The following is a 22,949-nucleotide window of genomic DNA, read 5'->3' on the forward strand; positions in this document are numbered from 1 at the left end:
AATTTATCACTTTTTGTTATGTATATTTTGTTATGTTTTTTACAAGTGTAATCTCGATGTATAATCACCTCCTCGTGGATGAAATCTGGTAATTGTCATCACTTTTCAAATTTTTTTTTTTCAAAACTTTTTACATTAAAAAAATTTTAAAAATGTAAGATACATTTTATCAATAATAATTTTCGAAAAACAATGGTAAACTATGCATATTTGCAGTTCAGTTTAAAATATTTCCTTTAATTATTTTCCTTTTAATTATTTTAGTTAATTTAATGGAATAGACTGCAGGTATTCCATTCGCTTATTTCAAGTCGCTATTAACCACATGTCATGCAACAGTGGCAAGAATCGCTGCTTTACTTCCAGTGGCCAGTCGAGGGTCCGCGCTCTGGTCGATTGGTACCTTTGAGTACTTGATCAGAGTTAGGTCTTGTGGTCGAACACCGTTCTCGTAAATCGGCTTCGGTGGAATCTAGTATCCCTTGCTCCTTCCTGTGTCGTCAGAACGTAAATCTTCTGCTAGACCGCTGTCGTAACCCTTGATTGGTCACGATTGGTAAGTATCATCTGTTCGGCAACTCTCGTAAGTCCACTGATGTAAATCGTGATATGAGGACGTCAGTGATTTATAGGGGTTGTTTCTTAAGTTTCTTTTTCATTTTTATTCGTCACATTGGTCTTTGTTTTTTTTTTTTTTTTTTTTGATATTTATCTTTCTCTCAAATCGCGTTTTATTGATTTTGTTTTTTTCAATCACTTGTATTTTGAGCATTGTAATTCTTTTTGATATAAATGATCAATATTTTGCATTTTTTTTTCGCTTTAAATCAGATGAGAGCATTCTTCATACGAATGATGCAAATAAATATCATGTATTATAAATTTTAGATTTGGTATTAAGATTTAGATTAAGTTAGTTTAGTTAATCTCATCGATGGATAATGTGGGATTTACGAGTGATATTGCGATGAATGTAAAAGATTTTTGTAAAGATTATTGTAAATACAATTGTATACTAATTTAGACAATTATTTCATTTTATATATTTTTAATTAATATTTCTTTTCAGATTTTTCAAATTTATTTAATTTTTATATATTTTCTTTTTTGTATGTTTTACTTTATTTTAAGTTATTTAATACTTATCATTTATTTATATTGTATGTTTTCATATTTTATATTTTTTAATTTTTTTAAATTAATTATTAATTTTAATATCCCGTTTTTATTTTTTAGCTTCAATTGGGTCTCGATGCGTAGTCACCTCCTCGTTGGTGAGACCTGGTAATTGGCATCGCTTTTCAAAAATTTTTTTCGTTTATAAAATATTTTACAAATTTCAGAAAATTTTCGAAATATTTTAAATTTATTAATACGAGATATTTTATCAGTAATAGTTTTAGAAAAGTGATGGCAAGCCAAGAACTACGCACAACCAGCAGTCTAGTCTAAAATATGATTCCCTTTAATTATTTTGTTCAATTTATTAATAGAGTAGACTGCAGGTACTAAAATCAGTACGAGAACATTCTCGTTAACTCTTTTTCATTTTTATTCTATTCCTCAATTTTTGACAAAATTTAACTTAACTTTATTTCTTTTTTTTCCTTTTCTTTCCAATAAGACTAGAATATTCTTGATACACATGTTAGATAAATGAATATCAATTAGATTAAGATTTATTGTAAGCACATTCCGTATTAAGATATACTCTCTACTTAAAGTGAAAGATAAAATTCTCAATTTTATTTCCTCTTTCGTTTTTATTATTTTCGTCTCAAATTTCCATTTTTACGGTTCGATCGTTTTTTTATCTTTTTCCTCAATTTATAATTATTTTACTGTTTATTATTTTTCTGTCGTTTATTTCAAGTCATTATCAACTATATATCACGCAACAATTGCAGAAGTCGCTGGATGGAGGTGTTTTATTTTCGGTGGCCAATCGAGGGTCCGCATTCTGTTCGATTGGTACCTTTGAGTACTTGATCAGAGTTAGGCCTTGTGATCGAATGTTCTCGTAAATCGGCTCCGGTGGTCGGGAATCTAATATCCCTTGCTTCTTCTTGTGTTGTCAGAACGTAAATCGTTTTTTTGCTAGACCGCTATCGTAACCCTTGATTGGTCACGACTGATAAGTATCATCTGCTCGGCGACTCATGTAAGTCAATTGACGTAAATCGTGATGTGAGAACGATAATGAGAAGAGGTTATTTAAGTTTCTTTTTTTATCGTATTTTAGATTCTTCTATAAAATTCATTTTTTTCTTGACTCGCTTTTCATTATTTTTCTTTTGAGCAGTCACATTTTGAGTTTTCTTTTTTTTTTTGATCATTACGATTATTTTTTAATTAAATTGTAAATGTATTTTAAAATTTTGTTCTTTTGCTTTAAGTTGGACAAGAGTATTCTTGATACGGATGTTGCAAATAGATTTTAAACTTAGTATTAAGTTAATTTAGATTAAGTTAAATTAAGTTAGATTAAGTTTAAGATCACATCGATGGATGACGTGAGACAATGATGAATGACGATGGACAACTTGGAATTTAGTATTTAATTTTTTATTGTAATTTATAGTGTTCAATGTGAATGATTTGTGGACATGATTTATTTATAATGTAAGTGATAAATTGTGATTTAATAGTGATAATGCGAAAAAATTTTTAAGAATTATATTTATAATTTTTACATTAATTTTTCTGTTTCAGCCTTTTCTATCATATCTCTCAATTTTCTTTTACATTTTACGTTTTTTTAATATACATATTTAAATTTTATTTGTTGCATGCCTCTTTAATTTAATTAATATTTATATATCAAATTTGTTTAATTTCTTTTACTCTTTTATATAATTTTCTTTCTTTCTTATGATTTTTCCAAACATATTTGAAAAAATATTTATATTTATATTCTCAATGCATTTTTTATTAGATCTCGTGGTGAGATCTGGTAATTGATATCGCTTTTCATAGTTCATATTTTAAAAAATTTTCATTATTCCTTTTAAAAATTTTACAAAGATTATTATTCTTTAAAAGGTGATATCAAATTAACTTAATTAACGCTTAATTTCATTTTTTATATTTTAATTTTTCTTAATTTTAATTTTTATTGTATTTTTAATAAACAGAGTTTGCTAGACTATAATACTATAGGAATTTATAATTAATTTATATTATACTGATCTTCAATTTTCGCGCGGTTTAAGTAAACAAAGAATCGCGCCGTTCCAGCCAATTAGAAGCGACTTAGATGAACCTATAGCATGCGACATCATTTATCTGCCGAAAATCATAGTGACAGGATGCGTCATAGATTCGCTGTTTGATTTCTATTACGCAGTAAGTAATTCTATTATTTAATATATAATTTATTGTCAGATTGGCTTATTTAATAATCCGTTAAGCATTATAAGAATGAAATTAATTAATCTTTTAAGTTTCTTTGTTCTTTGCTTTCGATATTTTATTTGTTTATTGAGGTTATCGATAGGTTATAATATATTGTAATCTATTTTAGCTCAATTTTTGTTTTATTTTAAATATCATTGTAAATTTATATTACATTTGTTGCATCATTCTGATTTTTATTTGTCTAAATTATTCGTTTAATTGTTGATTCGTTTAATAATATCGAAGAAATAGTGATTTATATCATGTTACGGTACAATAAATTTTCTATATATCAGGTAAAATTTTATTTTTATTCTATTTTTCCACAAGAATAGACGTATTTAACACAGGTTTTTATCCGTTTTTTATTAATAGCGAAACGGAAATACAATAAATGGTTCATTATAATCAATTTCATTGCATTGAATTAAATTATTTGAATAATACATTTTCCTTTTTTAAATGCATATATTTATATATTTGTCTCTTTCTTTCTTTATATTATTCTATATTATTCTCGAGGATATAAATATTTTTTATCATATATTTTTTTCAAGAAATTGAGGTTTGCATTCATTCTACATTCGATATATTTTTAACATGTTTCGATATATTTCGATTTATTGGTAAACTATGGTAAACAATATCTTCTCTCTTTCCTTTAATCCTTTTCGATAATCGAAATCGAATCACGAGGTGTTACTTTAGTATCGATAATTGTGTAATAAGTGTTTAGACGTGTCATTTTTCCCTCCAAGTTTGTGATTTTTTGCTGTACAGTGTTTATTTCCATAATTATTTTTTGTGATTTATATATTTTTAATCTATTACAAAGATTTTTGTATTACAAATCGAAATCGGAAATCGACAAAATTATTCTTTTTTTTCTATTCATTCTATTCGTCTGTCTTAAAGTTATAGGTTAGTATTGCAGATAATTTATATTATACTTTTCTAAGATAGAATTTATGTTTAATTATTGTTTTATTTTAATATGATCGATTAATTGTGTACATTATATATATTTATTCAAAGATTTTGATTTTTTTATGTAGGTTATTAATCGATTGCTGATATAAATTAATTTCGAAGAAAAAGATACAATATGGATGCCAATATGTCTTTTTATGGAAACGCGGTAAAGTTTATAATATATTCGTTATATTTCATTATATTTATTATTTAATTTTTTTATTGGATCATTTATTAATGATCACAGTATTAATTCATAATATAGCATTTATTTAAATTATATATATATATGATAATATATATGGTAATATATATATATGATATATATTAATATAATTATATATTTGATATCTTTGAAAAATTAACAATCAATTTGAAATTTCAGAATAATAACATTGTTTGGAACAAAACATTTCAAGAACATTCTTTCAAGAAAAAGAAAAATATTATAAACTTTCTTTTTTTTTTCTATTCCATTTTTTACATCAACACAATTTTATTTTTACTGTGAGAATTTGTGGCCGCGTGTAATGGTAGTAATGGCGGTCAGTAAAATGTTTGTTATATAATAGTTTTTAATGTTTTTTAAAGTATAATAATTTTAAGTAAATTTAATTACAATAAATTAGAGTCAGTGCTTGTTCGCCAATTGCAATTAGTGCGCCAACAGTCTTTTATTTTTCTTTTTTTTTTTTAATATTCGTTTTCGATATATATTAAAATCAGTGCATAAAAAAATACGGCGGTCATTTATTATGCAAAGAGACAATTATCTTTCTTTCTATTTAAATTTTTATTCTTGTATTGAAAAATTGAATCATTATAAAATTCCTTCCACTTTTTAAATTTTTATTTTATTTTAAGATTTTAATTTTTATTTTTATTACATTATATTTTATATTATATTAGAATTTCAATCTTTATCATTATATTTATAAATTTATATTCCATGTTTTGTTGCAGATATTTTTCAACTTTTATGATGATTTTCCATGGTCCATATTGATGGCAATGCAGATTCTTCGCATCTATTGGTGAGTTGCATGCATTTTTGTTCCTATGGTCACTCAATCATGTCGTAGGATGAAAAGTCCGAATCGACACGGGTGCCTGGTTATATATTTAGATTTTTGCACGAGCACAGTGACCGCGGGTATTATTTATACCCGTGAGTAGTAATATATCTATTTTATTTATTTTATTTATTAGATCAGGATAGGTCTTCTTGTATATCGAGTTGTTAAAAAATAATATTGATAGTTAATTTTCTATTAAGATAATATTGTGAATGATATTAATAATTAATTTGAATGTGTGTTTGGTACAATAATTTGTAAAATCAAACTATATTTAACATATGAATATTTGTAAAGTCAAATGAATATACATTTATGAATAAAAAATAAATATTAATTAAATATTATATAGTGAAGAAATCGGATATCCTCCGATTTCGTTATTAAAAAATTTTAATTATTATATAATAATCAAAATAATAATTTTTTTAACGTATGGAACAATCCACATTATGGAACAAACAATTTAATTTTTTATTATGTGCTTAAATATAATTTGAAATATAGATAGAATATTTTATTTTTTCCATATAAAAATGTATGAAATTTTATATACAAGGAGACATTTCGCGACAGGCAGATTTCGGAATCAAAGCAATACGTTTTGGACTTCTTGAAAATTTACTTTGATGAAGAAATCACCTGAGGTTGATATTTCATATAGAGTCAATTATTTTTAATTATTAGCTGTTAAAAATAAGTTTCTCATTAATTCTTATAAATAAATTCCTCATTCGTAGCCTATATATATTTTTCCTTCTTCAATATTAGAAATTAATTATGAAATAAATTTGCTAAAGTCAAAATAGAGTAAAATGTTAAATCAAAAAAACTTAGCCCGTTAGAAAATGATATTAATACTTATTTTAGCTTAGGATTTTCAGATTTAATCCTTTCCATGTCCATTTCCAGGATCTCATTCACATGCTCAGATGCTATTTGAATGAGAAAGAGGCAATGGGCATGATGATCATAGTTCATAAGTTTATAACAATTTTTCAGCGACTGACGATTGCATTAATGTATCGTGCACGACGTATTTTTCACATAGTGTGTGTATGTGTGTGTGGTTAGGTTGTGGAATTGCGTCGTTTCGATTATATGTTTATTCACACAATTTACAATAAAATAAAAATATTACATGACTACAAATTATAAATATTATTCTTATTTTTATCACTTATTTCAAGAATTTTATTTATATATATAATATATATATATATATATATAATGTATATATAAACATACATATATTATTTCATTCTTATATATTTATATACTTCATTCTTTTTATCGTTAATGTTGATAATTAAAATTGACTTACAATCTTTTATCGCGATACACGCAATCATCATTAATCATCGTTAGTCGATTTCAGGAAAAAGGTATGTAAAGTTAGAGTATGAGAGTAGTGTGCCAAGCTCGGGTGTCGGAGGCGCCCCGGGACGCTTTCCCCAGTGTAGGCTTTTTGCGCCCGAGTGTTATGCGTGAGAAACGTGGAATGAATGTGTTGGTATGTCTGGCTTGTTATTTTTTTTTTAAATATAGGTTTAAATATTAAGATAAGTAGCAGCAAGATAGGTAGAATGTTTTCTGGTATGAGTGTTAATTATAAGTAGGTAGGGCTGGGCAGGTTGTCGCAGTCTCTTATCGGGTAGGCGTGTTTTCGCGTGACAACCTGTTTCAGAAGATAACATTTGAAAAATCGAGGGTAAAGAGAATGGATGAATGGACTATGCTATTCGTCTCTGGTTTCGCTCATCGATTTTTCGAATTCCGCGGTCGCGGTCGCGAAATGGGTTTCGAAACGAACGTTGCGCTCGAGATTCTGCGCATGAACGGATAACGATCATTGCGATCACTGGTCGTTCATTCAGCTTTCGTGATGTAGTTTTTTTTTATTTTTTATTTTTTTTTGTTCGCGATTAGGAAATCTCGAGCCTAGTTTTAAGTTTCAGCGGGCATCGCGCCCGAAGAAAGAAGACCGAAGAGGCCCGACAAACTGTCACGAAGAGGGCTGCAACGAATGGCTTCTCATTTTTTGGATCTTGTTTAGCACCAAAGAATGGGAAGTCATTGTTTCTACTTTGTCACTGTGCTCGTTTTAGTAATATATGGTTATTATTGTTGTATTATTCGGCCAATTTGCATGCTGGCCCATTATCCAATCGTCATGGATATCGCGATTTTTATAGTATTAGCGTTGCGCTAAAAAGTAAAAATGAAAATCGCGTTTGCTAATCATGAGATATCGTGTTTTTATTAGATAAGTTGCTATAATTTCTTATATAATAATATTAAAGTTAGTACCATTTGCCAAAATTTTTTAATTATAACTTCTTAATCCTTGTAATAATTTAAAAAAAAAATTTTTTAAGAATATTGTTCCATCGCATTATTCAATCCATTTTTATTATTTTTCAATTAGTGTTGCGTTGAATAATAATCGTGTTATTTATTTTAATATTGCGAATATTGAATGCCCAAGCTTTTAGAATTGTGTAAATTCCTGTTTCTGTAGTTAAAATACGAGGGATTATACTAGCAGGATTTATTAAGAAAACTGCATAAATAATAATAAATATTTCATTATTAGTATTGTGTATTGAAATTTGAGTGCATAGAGTAATATTTACTAATGTTGCATTTATAAATAATTGTTTCGCGAATTTTTCTTTTCTTTTTTTTTTACCGTTTACCGTAAATTAATTTGTATTGTAAATAAAATGAAGCATTTTTCGCAGTTCCTTTTGAAAATTTAATATATTTAATGTTGCGAAACAATGAAATTCCACTTACGGTTTATTCGAGTTCACATTAAGTGGATTTATTATTATATTTTAGTAGTCTTTCTGGTTATTTTTCCCTTTTTTTTTTTTTTTATAAAAAGCCTCCTCTTGTAAAAATTTGTTATTAAAAATATTACTAAAAAATGTACTTATTTGTTATTTGTAGTATAGATATCTTTCATTTATTATATTATTTTTTTTAAATTATTGTAAATAGAATGAAATAATCAATTCAAATCAGATTCAAATCTAAATTTTCTAATTCAAATTTTTAAATTTAAATTTAAATTTACATTATTTTAAGTTTATCTAATTGTGATTGAAAAAAATGAAAGATATAAATAATCTAATAGTATTTTTTGAATTTAATTATATATTTTCAAATAAAAATATTTTATTTATCTAATAAATGTTAGATATTCAATAGAATTTATTATAGATTTACTAAATGTGTGAAATATTTAGTCGTATCTTAAATAAGTATATAGAGTTTATAAAAAGAAATTCTTATACATTTAATAGGAAAAGTTTTTAAGATATTTAAAATTTTATATAATTTTTTCAGAATCTTTCCATTCTATTCTATTTCTATTTAAATAAGTATTATTTATTCAGTTTTACTTTTTTTATTTTTTATTTTTTGAAATTAATATTTCAAAATATATGATATAAAATCTTGTAAAATCTCATTTATCTATGATAAGAACGCGTTATTACAGAAATCGTCCTTTCTGAATTCTGTTAAAGTATGTATCCGCAAAGTTCTGCTTATCGACCGAAGCTACATAGAAGTTTTTAAAACGTTCTGTTTTATCGATAGTTTCAATTTTAAAGCGCCAAGTTTTGAACATAGACGAACATCAATTAAATTTCTTTCCTTTTTATTAAATATTTAATCGTAAAAAATAAAAAAATTTTAATCTCACCTCCTTCGTCGGTCATTACAGAGATGGTGGTTGCAGGACCATGTCCTTCCGGGTTGAAAACCTGTAATGACACCAGGTATTGGGTGTACGTCTGCAGATTGCGGATTGTATGATTCTGCAATGAAACATGCGAAATTTTTTAATTAAACGCAAAATATCGATATAAAATCAAACGCAACACGGATAATAAAAGATATCCGAACAAATTTTTATTCGACTTACGTCAATGGCTGGATTGCGTATATATACTTCTTTTTCTTCCATATAGGGTTTGTCTCGAGGTTTATACCCGATTCGATACCCAAGAAATTCGCCGTGAATGGTGTCAGGGCTGGGCGCTTTCCACGCCAAATATATAGATGTGGCGGATGTATTATGAGCGCTAGTAATTATAGGTTTTCCTGATGGCACTAAAATGAGAAAATGAAACACACGCATTATCATATTTTTGCATAAATAAATATATATATATATATATAAGATACTTTTATGCTCGCAAAATATTTTATCGAGTATTGTAAAAACTCTTCAACAAAAATTTTCATTATTAATAGATATTTTCGTAAATTTTCTGGATTAATCTAAAAAAGAGGAAAAAAGAAAATGAGTTCTTTTTTTCTGAATTTCTAACTTAGTTTCGTAATTGGTAATTTTTTCGAACGTTCCAATAATCGAAGTTAAAGATTTAAATTTTTCTATTACTCAATTTCTTTTACTCGTTTATTTGTTTTCATCTTTTACTTAATAAAAAAAAAAAGAAATTGAAGAATAAAAACAACCGAAACATCATCATATATGAGTTATACATAATGAAAAAAAATCGACGTTTCGAATGTACTAGTTGAAGACATATGATAGAGGGGCGGGAAACATCGAAACAGACGGATCAACACGAGTGCCATCGGATAAAAACGTATTTGCAATGATTGTTTGATGATCAGCTCGCAATAAATATCGGATCGATCGTATTTATTTTCTACCTTTGGCCGTCGTCGCGAATAAAATTCGAACAAGCACGCTTAATCGTATTTCCCATTATTTCTCTTTCCCTCCATCCCCTCTCGTTTGTGATCCAGGTACACGCATTTCAATGGACCCTTCCCTGTCGTAATATTTTCAACAATTGATAGCTTTCGACTCGTTTAAAATTCGTGCGCGTGTAATTTAATACTTTTCGCATAATCAAATTTTGCTGGCTGATCAAAACGGTACCATCGTTCCGTTCAAAAAATAATAGCAATTACCCCCTTATCGAAAAAATACGATCCGATCGAGCTTATTTCATCTCGACTCCTCTATTTGTCACAAACGTCTCGAAGAATTTATCGACCAACGCAGTCGCGGAATCTACCCAATGAAATGGAATAGAAATTTTCATTGCTATCGCCTTTTTTCCCCTTTTTCTCTTCTTTTTTTTTCCCCGAGCTATATCCGACTTCCGGGTTTAATATATCCTTTTTAAAATTCTCTTCATCCCTATTCCCTGCATTTCCACTACCAAGACATTTCATAAGCACATGTTATTTCATTACTTTGCTCTTGGCGCCGACGTTGCTCCACCGAATACTAAGTTACATTGTAACAACGAAACTTCTAGCCACCAGTTTCTCGCTGTAACGGAATACACAACGAAATTCCAAGGTCAAAAAGAAAGAAAGAAAGAAAGAAAGAAAGAAAGAAAAAAACGTTCTCAAAAGAAAGAAAGAAAAAAAAACAAGCACACGTAACGTTCATACGTCTGCTTTTATACTCTTATAATTCCAACAACGTTTTTCCTAAAATGCTAACACGACGAGCTTACGTAATGTGCGATCGCGTTGCATTAAGCAACTCGCGTTACCCTTTTAATTCGCAGGAAACCTTGTGTCCTTATTAATTCCCATTTCCCTGTTATCTCGAGCAACCGAGATCACGGTACCCTCGACCCTTCCAAACGGTCTCGCCCAACTTAACTTAAGCGGCGTCCGTATCGTTGGCGAGGCTTGTTGCCGTTATCGCGCGCCAATATTCGCGGATGGAAAGTTGTCAAAGTTCCGTTCCGTGTTTACTTGCCGAGGGATTGGCTTGGAAATAATTTGAAGACGTTTAATGCGCGTCACGCGACGCTCGATGACAGGAGGCGGGTACGAAACTTGCGGCGACTCGTTAGCGACTCCGTGCGCTATAAGTGTTGGCCGCGAAGTGGCGATAACCGCCGCGAAAATAAAGCGTCCGCGGGTGAAAGTCGACGGATAATTAATGCGCCCCGAGCGAAACTTCGAACGGAACGTTTCGGTGAATAATTGCCAGTGACAAGGATTAGTCGGCCGGTTTGCGGAGAAATTGCTCGGACGAATCGCGATGCCCGTTATTATTGTTTCGCGGATTCAGGGAAATTCGTGTCGGTCGGGGAAATCGCGAGATATTATTGTGGGTTAGATTAACTGGACGAATATTAGGAACAACAGGGAATTATTGAGAGATATTTGGGAAACGGTTGTGTGCATCAAAGTGATTATTTATTTTTTTTTATTACCAAATGTTAGTTACAAATAAGGAGATGGTAAGATGAAGAAGTATTTGTCGGAGGTTTTTTTTCGAGTTTCGAATATAAAAATGATCGGTTGAGAGGACGGTTTTCTTCGGTGAATCAATTACCTACATTACATTAGAAATTCTCGATTATTTCGTCAATATTCGAGTTGGTAAAATCGATTTAACTCGCGATCATGTTATTTTTTACACGCGTAGAACGATCGAGTAATTTTTCCATTTGACTGGCCGTCAGTTTTTATTTCCGATGATCCTTTTTCGCACAATTATTCATAAGTTGAACAATGTTCCATTTCACCAATAATTACTAGTAGTAGTTAATTTTCATCCACGTTATTTTTCACAGGATTTCTTAGCTCTCTAGTTCTTTTTTTGTCGTTTAAATTAACATGCTCTTCAAAACAGACTAGAATGTATTTTCAGACGGATGATTCCAATTACGTTCAAAAGTATTTCTCGAAAAGGAAAATAAAATTCAATGGTAAACATATTTTACAGGTTATATTTCAGAAAAAAATTTATCGCGAATACGAGAAAGCTCTTTTAATATCTGCAAATTGGTTTATACATCATGATTGTATTTTTTCGAGTTTACTAGCTTCGGGGCATTCGTTCTTATTCCAGTCACGTTTTATTTCAATTCAAGTAAAACCGCTGTTCCCTCGACCACCATCGTTGCGGTGGCAGTCAATTAACGAAACAACCAGAATTATTAATGCCTAGCTGAAGACATTGTAGTGGGTCAGGTATTACGTGGTATACGGTGAGCGCGATAAGTCTTTCATGCGATTCTGGGCCGGCCACTTCGCCGAGGTAATTCAGCTTTCGTAATAAATGCGAGCAACGCGTTCTTTTTTCTCTCTTTTTCTCTTTTCTTTTTTTACCGTCGCAAAATCTGCGTTAAATTATTACGATTCTGTGCCAGGGCTACGTTTACGACGGCTATGCTTGCCTTTACGTTTTGTCTCGCGATAAAACGCCACGCGACGTTGTCGATCCCTTCTCTTCCCTTTTCTTTTCTTTTTTTTCCAAATATCCCTTCGAAATTTTCGTTCGAAGCCTCTTTCGTTTTCTCTTCGAGCCCCGCACGAAGTTACAAAAAAAAAAAAAAAAAAAAAAGAAAAAGAAAAAACTAATTCAATATCCCGCGCGATAATAAAGTGTGGCGCGTTAGGTAAAGTGTAGCGGTTCTATAACCTAAATAGACGCAGTTGCCGCGATACTCGCGCAATAAAAACGTCGCCGCCACTTGGCGAATTACACTTTTCACATCCTGGTGCGCGATATAAAACGCAAAAAAAAAAAAAAAAAAAAAAAAAAAAAGAAGACCGACAGAGAAGACGTGAAAGTTGGAGAGAGGAGGAGAAGGAGTACGTACGGATAGGAATTTCCACGAACCCGTGAAATTTCTTATCGGCCCCGAAGGGAAATAAAAGCGAGGCGATCCACCACGCTCCTCGTGTTAAAGTTCATAACTCAGGCTGATTACCGACTCGCGGACCGAGGATGTTGCCGAAATTAGCCGTGGCGCGACCACGAATTTTCCAATTCTCGCGCGGACTCGACCCCCTCCCCCTCCCCTCCCCTTCACGAAACTTGGAAGCCCTGTGTGGGGACGTGTATATACGCCGACACGGCTGTCCCGATGGCTAATTGGTGGCTCTGTTACGCGATATATTTATGGGGGACAGGCGGCAACGACCTTCGGAAACGGAGGGGACGAGAGGGGTGTCGGTGTACGTATTGGGCTAGAACGGTAGGAGAAGTTTGGTCGGTGAGACCCTATTGATCTGGGTGAGACAGAGAGCGTGGCGGTGGGCAGGGAGGGAGACAGAGAAAGGGCAGCGTTTCATTTAAGCCAGCCCGTGGATTCCTGTACACCGCCAGCGACGTGGGCATCGCGCGTTTCTCCCTCTCTCACACCTATCCTTTGCACACCTGCAACGCGTACACGTTGTACGTACGTTTGTGTACCGAACAATTAGTATCGCGAATTAGAATATGCTGGCGATAAATTGCGCTAACGAACGCGATGTTGACGTATTATCGGTTAATCGTGCAACCCGTCAATTTCATTTGTTTCCATCCTATCCGGTTTGTAACCGGTGATTCGGGGTCGAAGAATATGTTCGAGAGAAATTGGAAACGAGGAGCGAAACGATTTTTCCCCCGCGTTTGAATGTGGGTCAATGTTACAATAAGGCCGGCTATTTTCCGAAAAGTGTCTTTTTCAGGTAGGGAGAACACCTAATTCGAATATTTATCGCCCGAGGATCGAGAATACGACGCTCCGCGTGCCGCTTAAGGGTAGTTGTGCGCCAAGTTAAACGGGCGAGGGCCAGGAAGAGAGAAAAAGAGAAAGAGAGAGAGAGAGAGATGGAGAGGGAGGAAAAAAGGAAAAGTTTCGTAGCATCTCATTAACGACTGCAAAGGGGTGGAACGTTTACCGGCTGCGAAATTAATTATTCTCTGAAGGTGTATCTATTTGCGCGAAGAGATTGGAGGAGTTCCCTTCAATCTCTCGGAGGCGAAGATCAAAGAAACACTTCGGTAAACTAGTAGAAATTTTATTATAAAAAAAGAAAAAAAAAGAGGAAAGAAAGAAAGAAAGAAAGAAAGAAAGAGAAAGAAACGCATAAACATAAATAGAGTTGTTCGTTCGTAGTTTTTAAGAAAGATAACAAGTTGAATAACAAATCTCGCGGCAACGCGATTCTGGCGATAATATCGACGTTGTTGTTTCCATCGAATTGACTCGTATTCTATCATCCCCCTCGATCTCTCTATTTATTAGCTTTTACGTTGGTCGACGCACACGCGTCTCTATTGACGGTATTAAATACACGGCCTTCTATTAATTGCCTGTTTATTATCCTGATAATGGTTATTATCTCGTTATTGCAGCGCAATCATTGCCATCTAACCTAGATGTTTCATTTATGCGTTCGTCCGTGTATCGACGTTCAACCGTTCATTTATCTGTGTTTGCAAAGTAAAAGGCAACCTCGACGTTATTCTATCGATCCTCCGATATCGATCATTCGATATTTCACGTTTCACGCAATTTCACGGTTTTACCAAATTAACTACCCTTCTTCCTTGTATCGTTACACATATCCATATTTCCACTCGTTTCACGCATAATGTCGTCTCGTCAAGAAATTATACATGGAAATTCGATTTTACGCGTTCGAATTTCAAATCTCACAACACGTATCATCAACACGTTTTACTTGTGTATTTATTTATTAAAAAATTATTATAATTTTGGAGTTTGATCCATTGGCGCGACGACGATGGTTACTTTTCCGGGAATGGAGCGTTAGAGATTTTTCCTTCGATCGGGCGATTTTGAAAAATTCATTCGTCTCGTCGCGAGGAAAGCATCCTGTCACGGTTGACGTATTACTCGTCGCTCGCTATCTAGCAAAGGTTTGTCATCCTGTTTCAAACGCGTGTTCACTCCGGATCCGGAAAGACTTCATCGATCTTCAGATAGAATGTCACATCAGTCGGTCGTGATTCGAGCACACGAAACGACCAATCGAATTACGTTCTTGAATTACTCATATCTGCTCACTGTTTGATCGGGCATGTACGAATCGAGGAAGGAGCTTGAATTTTAATCCGGGCGAATACATCGGCCCATTTCGATTCCAATCTCGTGCATCGTGTATTATCGTCGAAAAGAATCACGTTTCCCTTGACGATCGATACGATCGTTTCGTTCAGAACAGATCTCCTCTCGTAATAGACGCCGAACCAAATTGACTTTTCTCGCATTAACTATTCGCGGCGCGATCAAGGAGGGGGAAAAAACAACTCGATCGAGTCCCATGCGTTTTCATTCGCGGTAAAAAATTCCAAGCTTCTTCCCTTCCTTTTTTTTTTAAACGTTAGAATTTCCACCGTGTCAATGTTTTGCTCGCGTCGATCGCGCGACGTTATTGTTGCGACGATTCCTGTGAAAACGGCGTTTAAACTTCGCTTCCGATCGCAATATCGGGAAACGGCGGCAAGGGAAAAGCGTAGAGAAAAACAAAACGGATCCGGGGCGTGCAATATCGTGAAACGAATATAATCGCGTTCGGTTTAACAACTCGTAACGTTTCTGTTAGTTCTGTTTTTTTTCTTTTTTTTTTTCTCGGTCCCCATCTCTCGACATTCGCTCGTATGCATTCGTATCATCGACAACGATCCCCCGGTATTTATAAATCGGTTATTGACGCGCGAATCCACGCGATCGTCCAAATGCGGCGGCCCATTCTTGGAAAAATAACCCGATAATTATTCCAACCTCCTCGCCTACCGCTATCGCGATCAATCCATCTTTCTGACTCTGGCTGTGCGCGTGTATGCATTTGCGTGCGAATTTATACGTTCAACAGGACCGATTTCGTGTCTCTTTATTAAGTTGGAGGGAACCGATCACCGGGATTTCCGTGTTTCGATTCGATTCGACGGAGCATCGAAAACATATCGTTGGCTAGATTTTCCAAATCCATCGATGTCTACCATTTTCGCCCGTATTTGCCACGCCGACAAACGTTTGCCACACCGCGATTCTTTTTTTCTTTTTTTTTTCCCCCTTTTTTTTTTTCACCCCCCGTCAAGCTCTCGATGCTCGTTTCGCGGCCTGATTTTAATTGATTTCGAGCGACCGATCGACGATCCGTTTTAACGCGCGCGGATTTGCTTTCGTCACGAGATTCATCCGCCGCGAGTTGTTTATTGGAAAACTTTTTAAAAGAATCTCGCGGGTATCGCGTATTTGAGTTAAGGATCGAGTTTTTATCGCATCATAGTTGGGAATCACTTTTTTTTTCCTTTTTTTTTTTTTTTTTTTAACGAGATTCAATCAATTATCGTTGTTTGTAATGCAGGGTAATCGATCCGTACAGAAAACACGTTTCCACAGCGCGGAAAGATTAATACGTAATGCAGAAATAGTCCCCGTTGTTAATCTGTTTCGGTAAGCCGGTTTATTAAACGTGCGGTTATCGCTTCGTTAATTACGCTATTTGAACAACGAGCTTATTACCAATACCGGTTTATTGACGTTCTAACGTGGATATGTCGCGTATCACGCGTTAATTCGAAACAACGCGCGAAAAACGGAAACGGTATCGATATTTCGCGTCAATGGAATAGAAAAGCCATTTGCGCGAATGTACGCGTGAATTCTAATCGTTTGATTATTATAGCGGTGTATAACGTGCGATGATAAAATATTTTCCGCGCAACGGAATCTTAAATCAACCAGAGAATGAAAATGTTACGCTCTCTCGATAATACGCGCTAGAGAGACTGTTTCGTCTCTCGATAAGCTTTAATAAACTCATTTCGCGTTTTCCACCGTTACATTCTCCGTCTCGAAAATCTGTTTTATTATTATACTCTGGTGTTCTGGTTTGTTTTATGCAAGTTCGTGCATCAGATATCTGGTTACGGTGGCGGCACGTCCAAAATTTTGGGAAAAACCGTATCAACGTTACGAAGAAAAGTAAAAACTGTAGAAAGAGAAATAAGAGGATAACACGGGGAAACGTTTCTTGAAAAATATATTTATTCCGGTTACCATTATATTATAAGCCCGAAACGTTAACGTAACCGGAGATATTTTTGCGCAGAATTGTACAAAACTCGCCGATGCGAGAATTTTTGGAATATATATTTTTTTTTTTCCCCCCTTCTTTTCGACCACTCTGTATTTCGTCCAATTGATACCACGATAATAAATTGCTTTCGACTGCATCCAGTATCGGCAATTTTACGTTTTAATCATATCTTTTTTCTCTCTCTCTTTCTCTCTCTCTTTCTCTCCACCAATCTATCGGGATTATTCCGTAGCGAGGCAAACGAATTAATCGAGTAATACAATATATCAATCGATGACTCATTGTAACTCGATATTTGCACGGAATACATATGTTACTTAAATTTCACACGTTAAATTTTCTATAAAATCGTTGGATACAGATTTAATTAATTCGTGTGTTTAGTTTTGTTAACGATGAGATGCGATATTAATGATTAACGCGATATATCGATACATCTCGTAGATTATTAATTATTCCGTAATTTTCGATATCGAAGGGAAGGGGGAAGGAAGGAAAATCGGGCGAATTTTTCTTTTCGCATTTTTCTTTTCTCCCCCGAAATTAATTTTTCATATCGATAAATTCGCCAATAAACGAATAATATTCGCGGTGACCCGCGAAGTTTGCAAACTTGCGCGCTATGTATTTATCTTGTTTTTCAAAAACAAAGAGATCCGTTTGCATTGAACGCGTTTGTAACCGGCGAAAGCAGTATAAATATTAGCCGATCATGTGATCGAGCCGTGTTCATTCGGTAAAACCGTATCAATTTTCTAAAAGCAAATGCACACTCTGAGCAAACTCTTTAACCGTTTGTGACCGTGGTAATTTTAGCCACAGGTGGTAATTCCGCCGATGTTACCTCGTGTATTAATGATTATAATTAATTGGATCAACGAGCGAGTTTGGAACCGCGCGAAAAACCAGCCAGAGGTTTCCCCTCCGTCCCCAGACGAGACGAAAAAAGGATCATACCGTTACTCCCTATTATTCTATCTATCTATCTATCTATCTAACTAAAGGAGCAAAAAACAGAGAACGCTGTAAGAAATTCTATCTATATTAAAACCTCCACCAATTTCGACTCCACCGGAAGAGCAGAAGAAGTAACGTTTCTCCTTTTTTTTTCCCCCTCATGTTCCAATTTCCTTACTAATTGTCCTCGAACAACAAGAAGGCGATAAGAAATTCCATGTATAGCAAACTAATGCATCCGTTCCTAAGATCAAATATTCAGTGGGAAGGGGAAGGAGTGTGGGGAATCTCTCGCAGCTAATTCCATCAACGGGGGACCGTGTAACGCGCTAATTGCCATTGCGATACGCATGGGAATCGAGGGTATCGGGGACTGGCGCGCGCTCCACCATCGGCGGCCCGTTTGTTAGCGTCGCCTTCGTCGTAATCTTCCTCGTCATAGTTTCGCGAATGCAAAGTTTGTCGTGGGTATACATACACAAGGCGTCGACCAATCCCGGCGGCGTTGACAGAATTTATAGGGCTGAGCTCGCGCGCCCGCTCAACCTATTTTCCAAGCTGCTCGCGCGACGAAGGGGGATAAGGAGAGAGATAGAGAGAGAAAAGGTGGACGGACTGCTCGAGTTAAGCGCGATTGTACACCGTTCCTTCCGGTGCTGCAATTAGCGCCTCCTTAGTTGGCTGCGTCAATCTCGTGACGCTGGTGCCTGGCCGCGGAAAACCGGCGGCCGTGCAAACCATTCTTCTCGCTTCTTCGTTTTCTTCTTCTTCTTCCTCCTTTTACGGCTCTACCCTTCGTTATATTCGGCCCGTTTACTCTCGCGAGCTTTAGCATTGCCCCGGAGGGACTCGTTCCGTTTGGACACCTTCCCTTGGATTTTATGTCTGTTATCATTCCCCCCTCGTGTTTTCCGCTAATGCGCCTCTCCAAGTTATAGGAATTGCTTATACGATGGGGAAAAATATCGTACATGATTAATACGTAATAAGTAAGATGGAAGTTTAATTTAAATCGAGGAATTAAGATAGAGAGAGAGAGGAAACGTACATTCTCGAAGAGTGACGGAGTGGAAGGTCTCTTCACTGGGCTTGCTTCTTCCCATGGCGTTCACCGCTGACACGCGAAAACTGTAGACGGTGAACGGCTGCAAATTCTCGATGTTGTAAGTTGTATCGTTGTTCGGTGTTACGATTTCCTCCGTTGCGTTCCATGCTCCACCTACCCCGGTCCTGCAAACAATTGCGCTATCGTTAGTGAAGGTCGTGCGAGCGGGAGCCGTTGATTTGACAGGGAAAACTGGTACATACTGAAAGCTTTTGTTGTTTCATCCTCGCGCTTTTTTCCCTCTTTTTTTTTTTCCAGTAGTATTTTTATATAGAGTAACCGTGTAGGGAGAAGTTTCGAAATATACGGACTGTTATACACGCAACTCGCCGGCTAAAAATATTCTTTCTATTCCGATAGGTATATAGGGGAAATAAAAAACCGGTTTTCAAAAAAACCGGGTGTCTATGTATCGATGGTCCTTTGAATGTCCTCCCTCTCGTCCGCGTCGGGGGATGGATTCGAAAACACACCCCCGCCAAAGATAAAAACCCGTTTTCCGGCCCGGTCGAATTACGAGACATGATTTGAAATATCGTAACTCGCGACGGCACGTTTCGCGGTTGATTAGAATTCAATGGTTCGTCGACGAGAGAAACCGACGATTGTATTTAGACATTAATGGTAGAGGGATGGATCGCTGACAATCCGGATGTATCGTGCTCGCGGATCGGATGCAAATCAACTGCGTGGACCCGATTAATTAATGGGGAACGGTTTCCCTCGAACAAACAATACAGTTTTGCCACGAGCCCACCGTTCGTTCCAGCTAAGTTCCGATCCGACGGAAACATCGTTCGACGTAGAGTAATGAGCGGTCGAAGACGCGACACCGGCCGCGAGATTTTACCCTCCTCTTCCATTCCTTCCTCCCACCCCTATCCCTAATTAATACCACCCATTAATCGTCCCGCTACGGAAACTTTCTGGCAACTGTGCCACGAGTAATTGCCACAGTTTTGCCCCGCTTTCTTTTTTTTTTTTTTTTTTTCTTCCTTTTTTGCCGCTCGTTTCGAGAGATTGGTCGCTCCTTAAATTAACAAGCCGTCGCTCGAGAAAAGAAGAAAGAAACGATTAAATATCCTTGGTCGTAACGGGAGGGGGGGATCCTTTTTCGAATCGAAGTGCCGGGGCGGGTGACGCGGGAAATTATTCGATTTTCGAGGGGAATCCCGCGGTCGAGTTCCGATCGTTTGTTCGAATCTCGTGGTCTTTGATTCTCGGTTGTTCTGCAACCGAAATATGGAATTTTTATTTCCACTTCACGTTTCAAAGGGCCGATTTAATTAATTCGTTCCGTCGAGAAGAATATTCCACGGATTTTCCACTTCGCTCATCTTGCATTTTCTCTTCGTTCCCCTCGTTGTACGCGATATTCTAATCGTTCTAATTGAAATCTCTGCGCAATCTGTACATTTGTCGAGTCCGAATCCTCCTCTTTTCAGAGCGCGCATTGCGAATTTCATAACGAGCATCCGAGTTTTCGTTCCCTTCATTTTTTCGTTTCATTCTTCGAAACTCGATTTCGGTTTGATTTCGGAGAGAGAGAGAGAGAGAGAGAAAAAAAAATCGAAAAACTGGAAAATTTTTATGCGTCCACTGATTTTATTCGTTTTCGCATTCAACCGTAGTTTAAAGCAATTACGGATCTTACTGATATTCACTAGAAATATTTTTAGAAATATTTTTTCACCTCTCGGATTTTTTGTCATTCTCGAGAGATATTTCCAGATATCCCGAAGGTATTTTCCCTTTTTTTTTCTTCTTTTTTTTTCCCCTTCTACTACGCTATTTTGAGTTAAAATTAATATTTTTCGACAAAAATATTACATGTGTTTTCAACGCGTTCGTTTTTTTTCGATCCTGTAACGCGATATATGTTTTCAAGTTCTGGATCTAGTAATGGAAATTGGAACCACGTTTATTTCAGAAACATGATCATTGAATACGCTCGATGGAGCAGCTTGTATTAGCTTCACGGTATATTTACATTTCCGGTGATTCTGGATAACAAGCATCGCGTGTAGAAGGCTGTATTGGCAACTTTCGAATTACCAATGAAATTTGGAAATACGTTGAAACACGCTCCCTGACAGTTCCAACCAAAATGGTTCGGTATTGATAATTTGGTATCAACGGCGTTACGCAGTTTATCAATATCGATAATTTCTAGCGTGATTCGTGTTTTCGAAACAATTATTTTAGAAATCAGGATCAGGGAACGATCCATCAGTGTATTATCTAATTGATAAAAACGACGAGACCCGATATTGCGACACGTCGACGAAATCGATTACAATTTTTACAATTTTTACGTTATTCTTACAATGTATAAAAAAATTCATACCGATCCAGCGGTGATGTTTATTTTTTCATCATTGTTGTTATTAAGAAAAATACTCGACGATTTTTCTACCCGTCGAAAATTGTACAAATCGAAATTAGAATTCTGAATTTTCCGCCGGATTTATTTATGATACTATCTGTCATCTTTAAAACTTGTTTCCCAAAACAATAGTCGTGAAGAGAGAAACGGGGAGAATGGGATTGTACGGGAGAGGGGGGAGGAGATATTTTTTAATTTTATCCCTTCTTCATGCCGCGCGATCGTTCCATCAACGTTTCGAAAAAAAAATCGGCGCAGCACGACGGGCTGACGGTAAAAATCGGGCATAAAAATTATTTCCAACTCGCGAGGAACGGTTCCCGCGGGAACGGTGCAAAAAAAAAAAAAAAAAAAAAGAAATAAAGCCGATAACTCGTTTCCAATTAACGTCACTCGGCCGCCGTTTATTTGCCCCTTCGATTTGCTTATCGTTTGTACAAGCAGATCATTTCAATTTTGGTCACGCTCGGGACACGATCATTCACTGGCTTTTCCGACCGTGCACGAAATCGATATCGTTGTACTACGTCGATTTAAATTCACCAGGACTGTTTTCCCTTCGACTATCTCTTCCCCACCCGCCTCATCTACTTGTTATTAGATCCGCGTTTATCGGCTGTGTATATTCGATTTCGTTATCTATATCCGTGGTCCGTCGTTGTCGTTGAAAAATGGAAATTCGATAAGTCAGTCGTTTCGAGTACGAGTACGAGGGGAGGGAAATTTTGGACGGCGAAAAGGTGGCGAAAACTCGAAATTCGTTTCGATAAGTTCGACACTGGTATGGAAGTGACAGTTCGCCCGTTCAGTTTCGCGCTCTTGAAACTCTTTCGTCGGTTTCTGGCCGACGGAGAAAGTTTTACCCTCGAAGGGATGCTCTCCCTCCTCGGTCGTTTTCCAAGAAACCGAGTCATCGTATCAGAAATTTTGATTCGTGTTTCCGCCACCTCCCGCCCCAATCCAAATAAATCGCTCTTCTTTAACTTTTCGATCAACGAACGTTTTAAGAGAAGGAGAAAAACGTCGGTCGAAGGAAATAAAGGATTCGCATTTTCACGGGGGAGAGAGAGAGAGAGGAGAGAGAGTGACGAATTCGAATTTCACCGTCGTTCGCCCTTTCACGAAGCTGAGTTCAAACGATGCGTGAAATTCGTCGATTTTATAATATCGAGCCGCTTTTTATCGAGAGAAA

The 22,949-nt window shown here is 35.4% G+C and overlaps 1 protein-coding gene across 5 annotated transcripts in view; it reads right to left on the reverse strand.

Annotated features, from left to right (window-relative positions):
- Nucleotides 1-22,949, reverse strand: part of LOC100864056 (putative receptor-type tyrosine-protein phosphatase mosPTP-1) — a 314,861-nt gene that overhangs the window by 25,418 nt on the left and 266,494 nt on the right. For all 5 annotated transcript variants that reach the window (XR_015291661.1, XM_086906437.1, XM_086906439.1 and 2 more), the window contains exons 4-6: nt 19,315-19,496; nt 9,382-9,569; nt 9,160-9,274 (exon numbers count right to left, since the gene is read on the reverse strand). Coding sequence is in view for 4 of the 5 variants with exons in the window: in XM_086906437.1 (XP_086762563.1) it covers nt 9,160-9,274; nt 9,382-9,569; nt 19,315-19,496 (485 nt within the window). In the remaining variant the exon portion in view is untranslated. The remainder of the gene's footprint in view (nt 1-9,159; nt 9,275-9,381; nt 9,570-19,314; nt 19,497-22,949) is intronic.

The sequence above is a fragment of the Apis florea genome, unplaced genomic scaffold (assembly GCF_048593485.1).
Source record: "Apis florea isolate Af1SG1 unplaced genomic scaffold, ASM4859348v1 contig_2495_pilon, whole genome shotgun sequence".
NCBI classification, from domain to species: domain Eukaryota; kingdom Metazoa; phylum Arthropoda; class Insecta; order Hymenoptera; family Apidae; genus Apis; species Apis florea.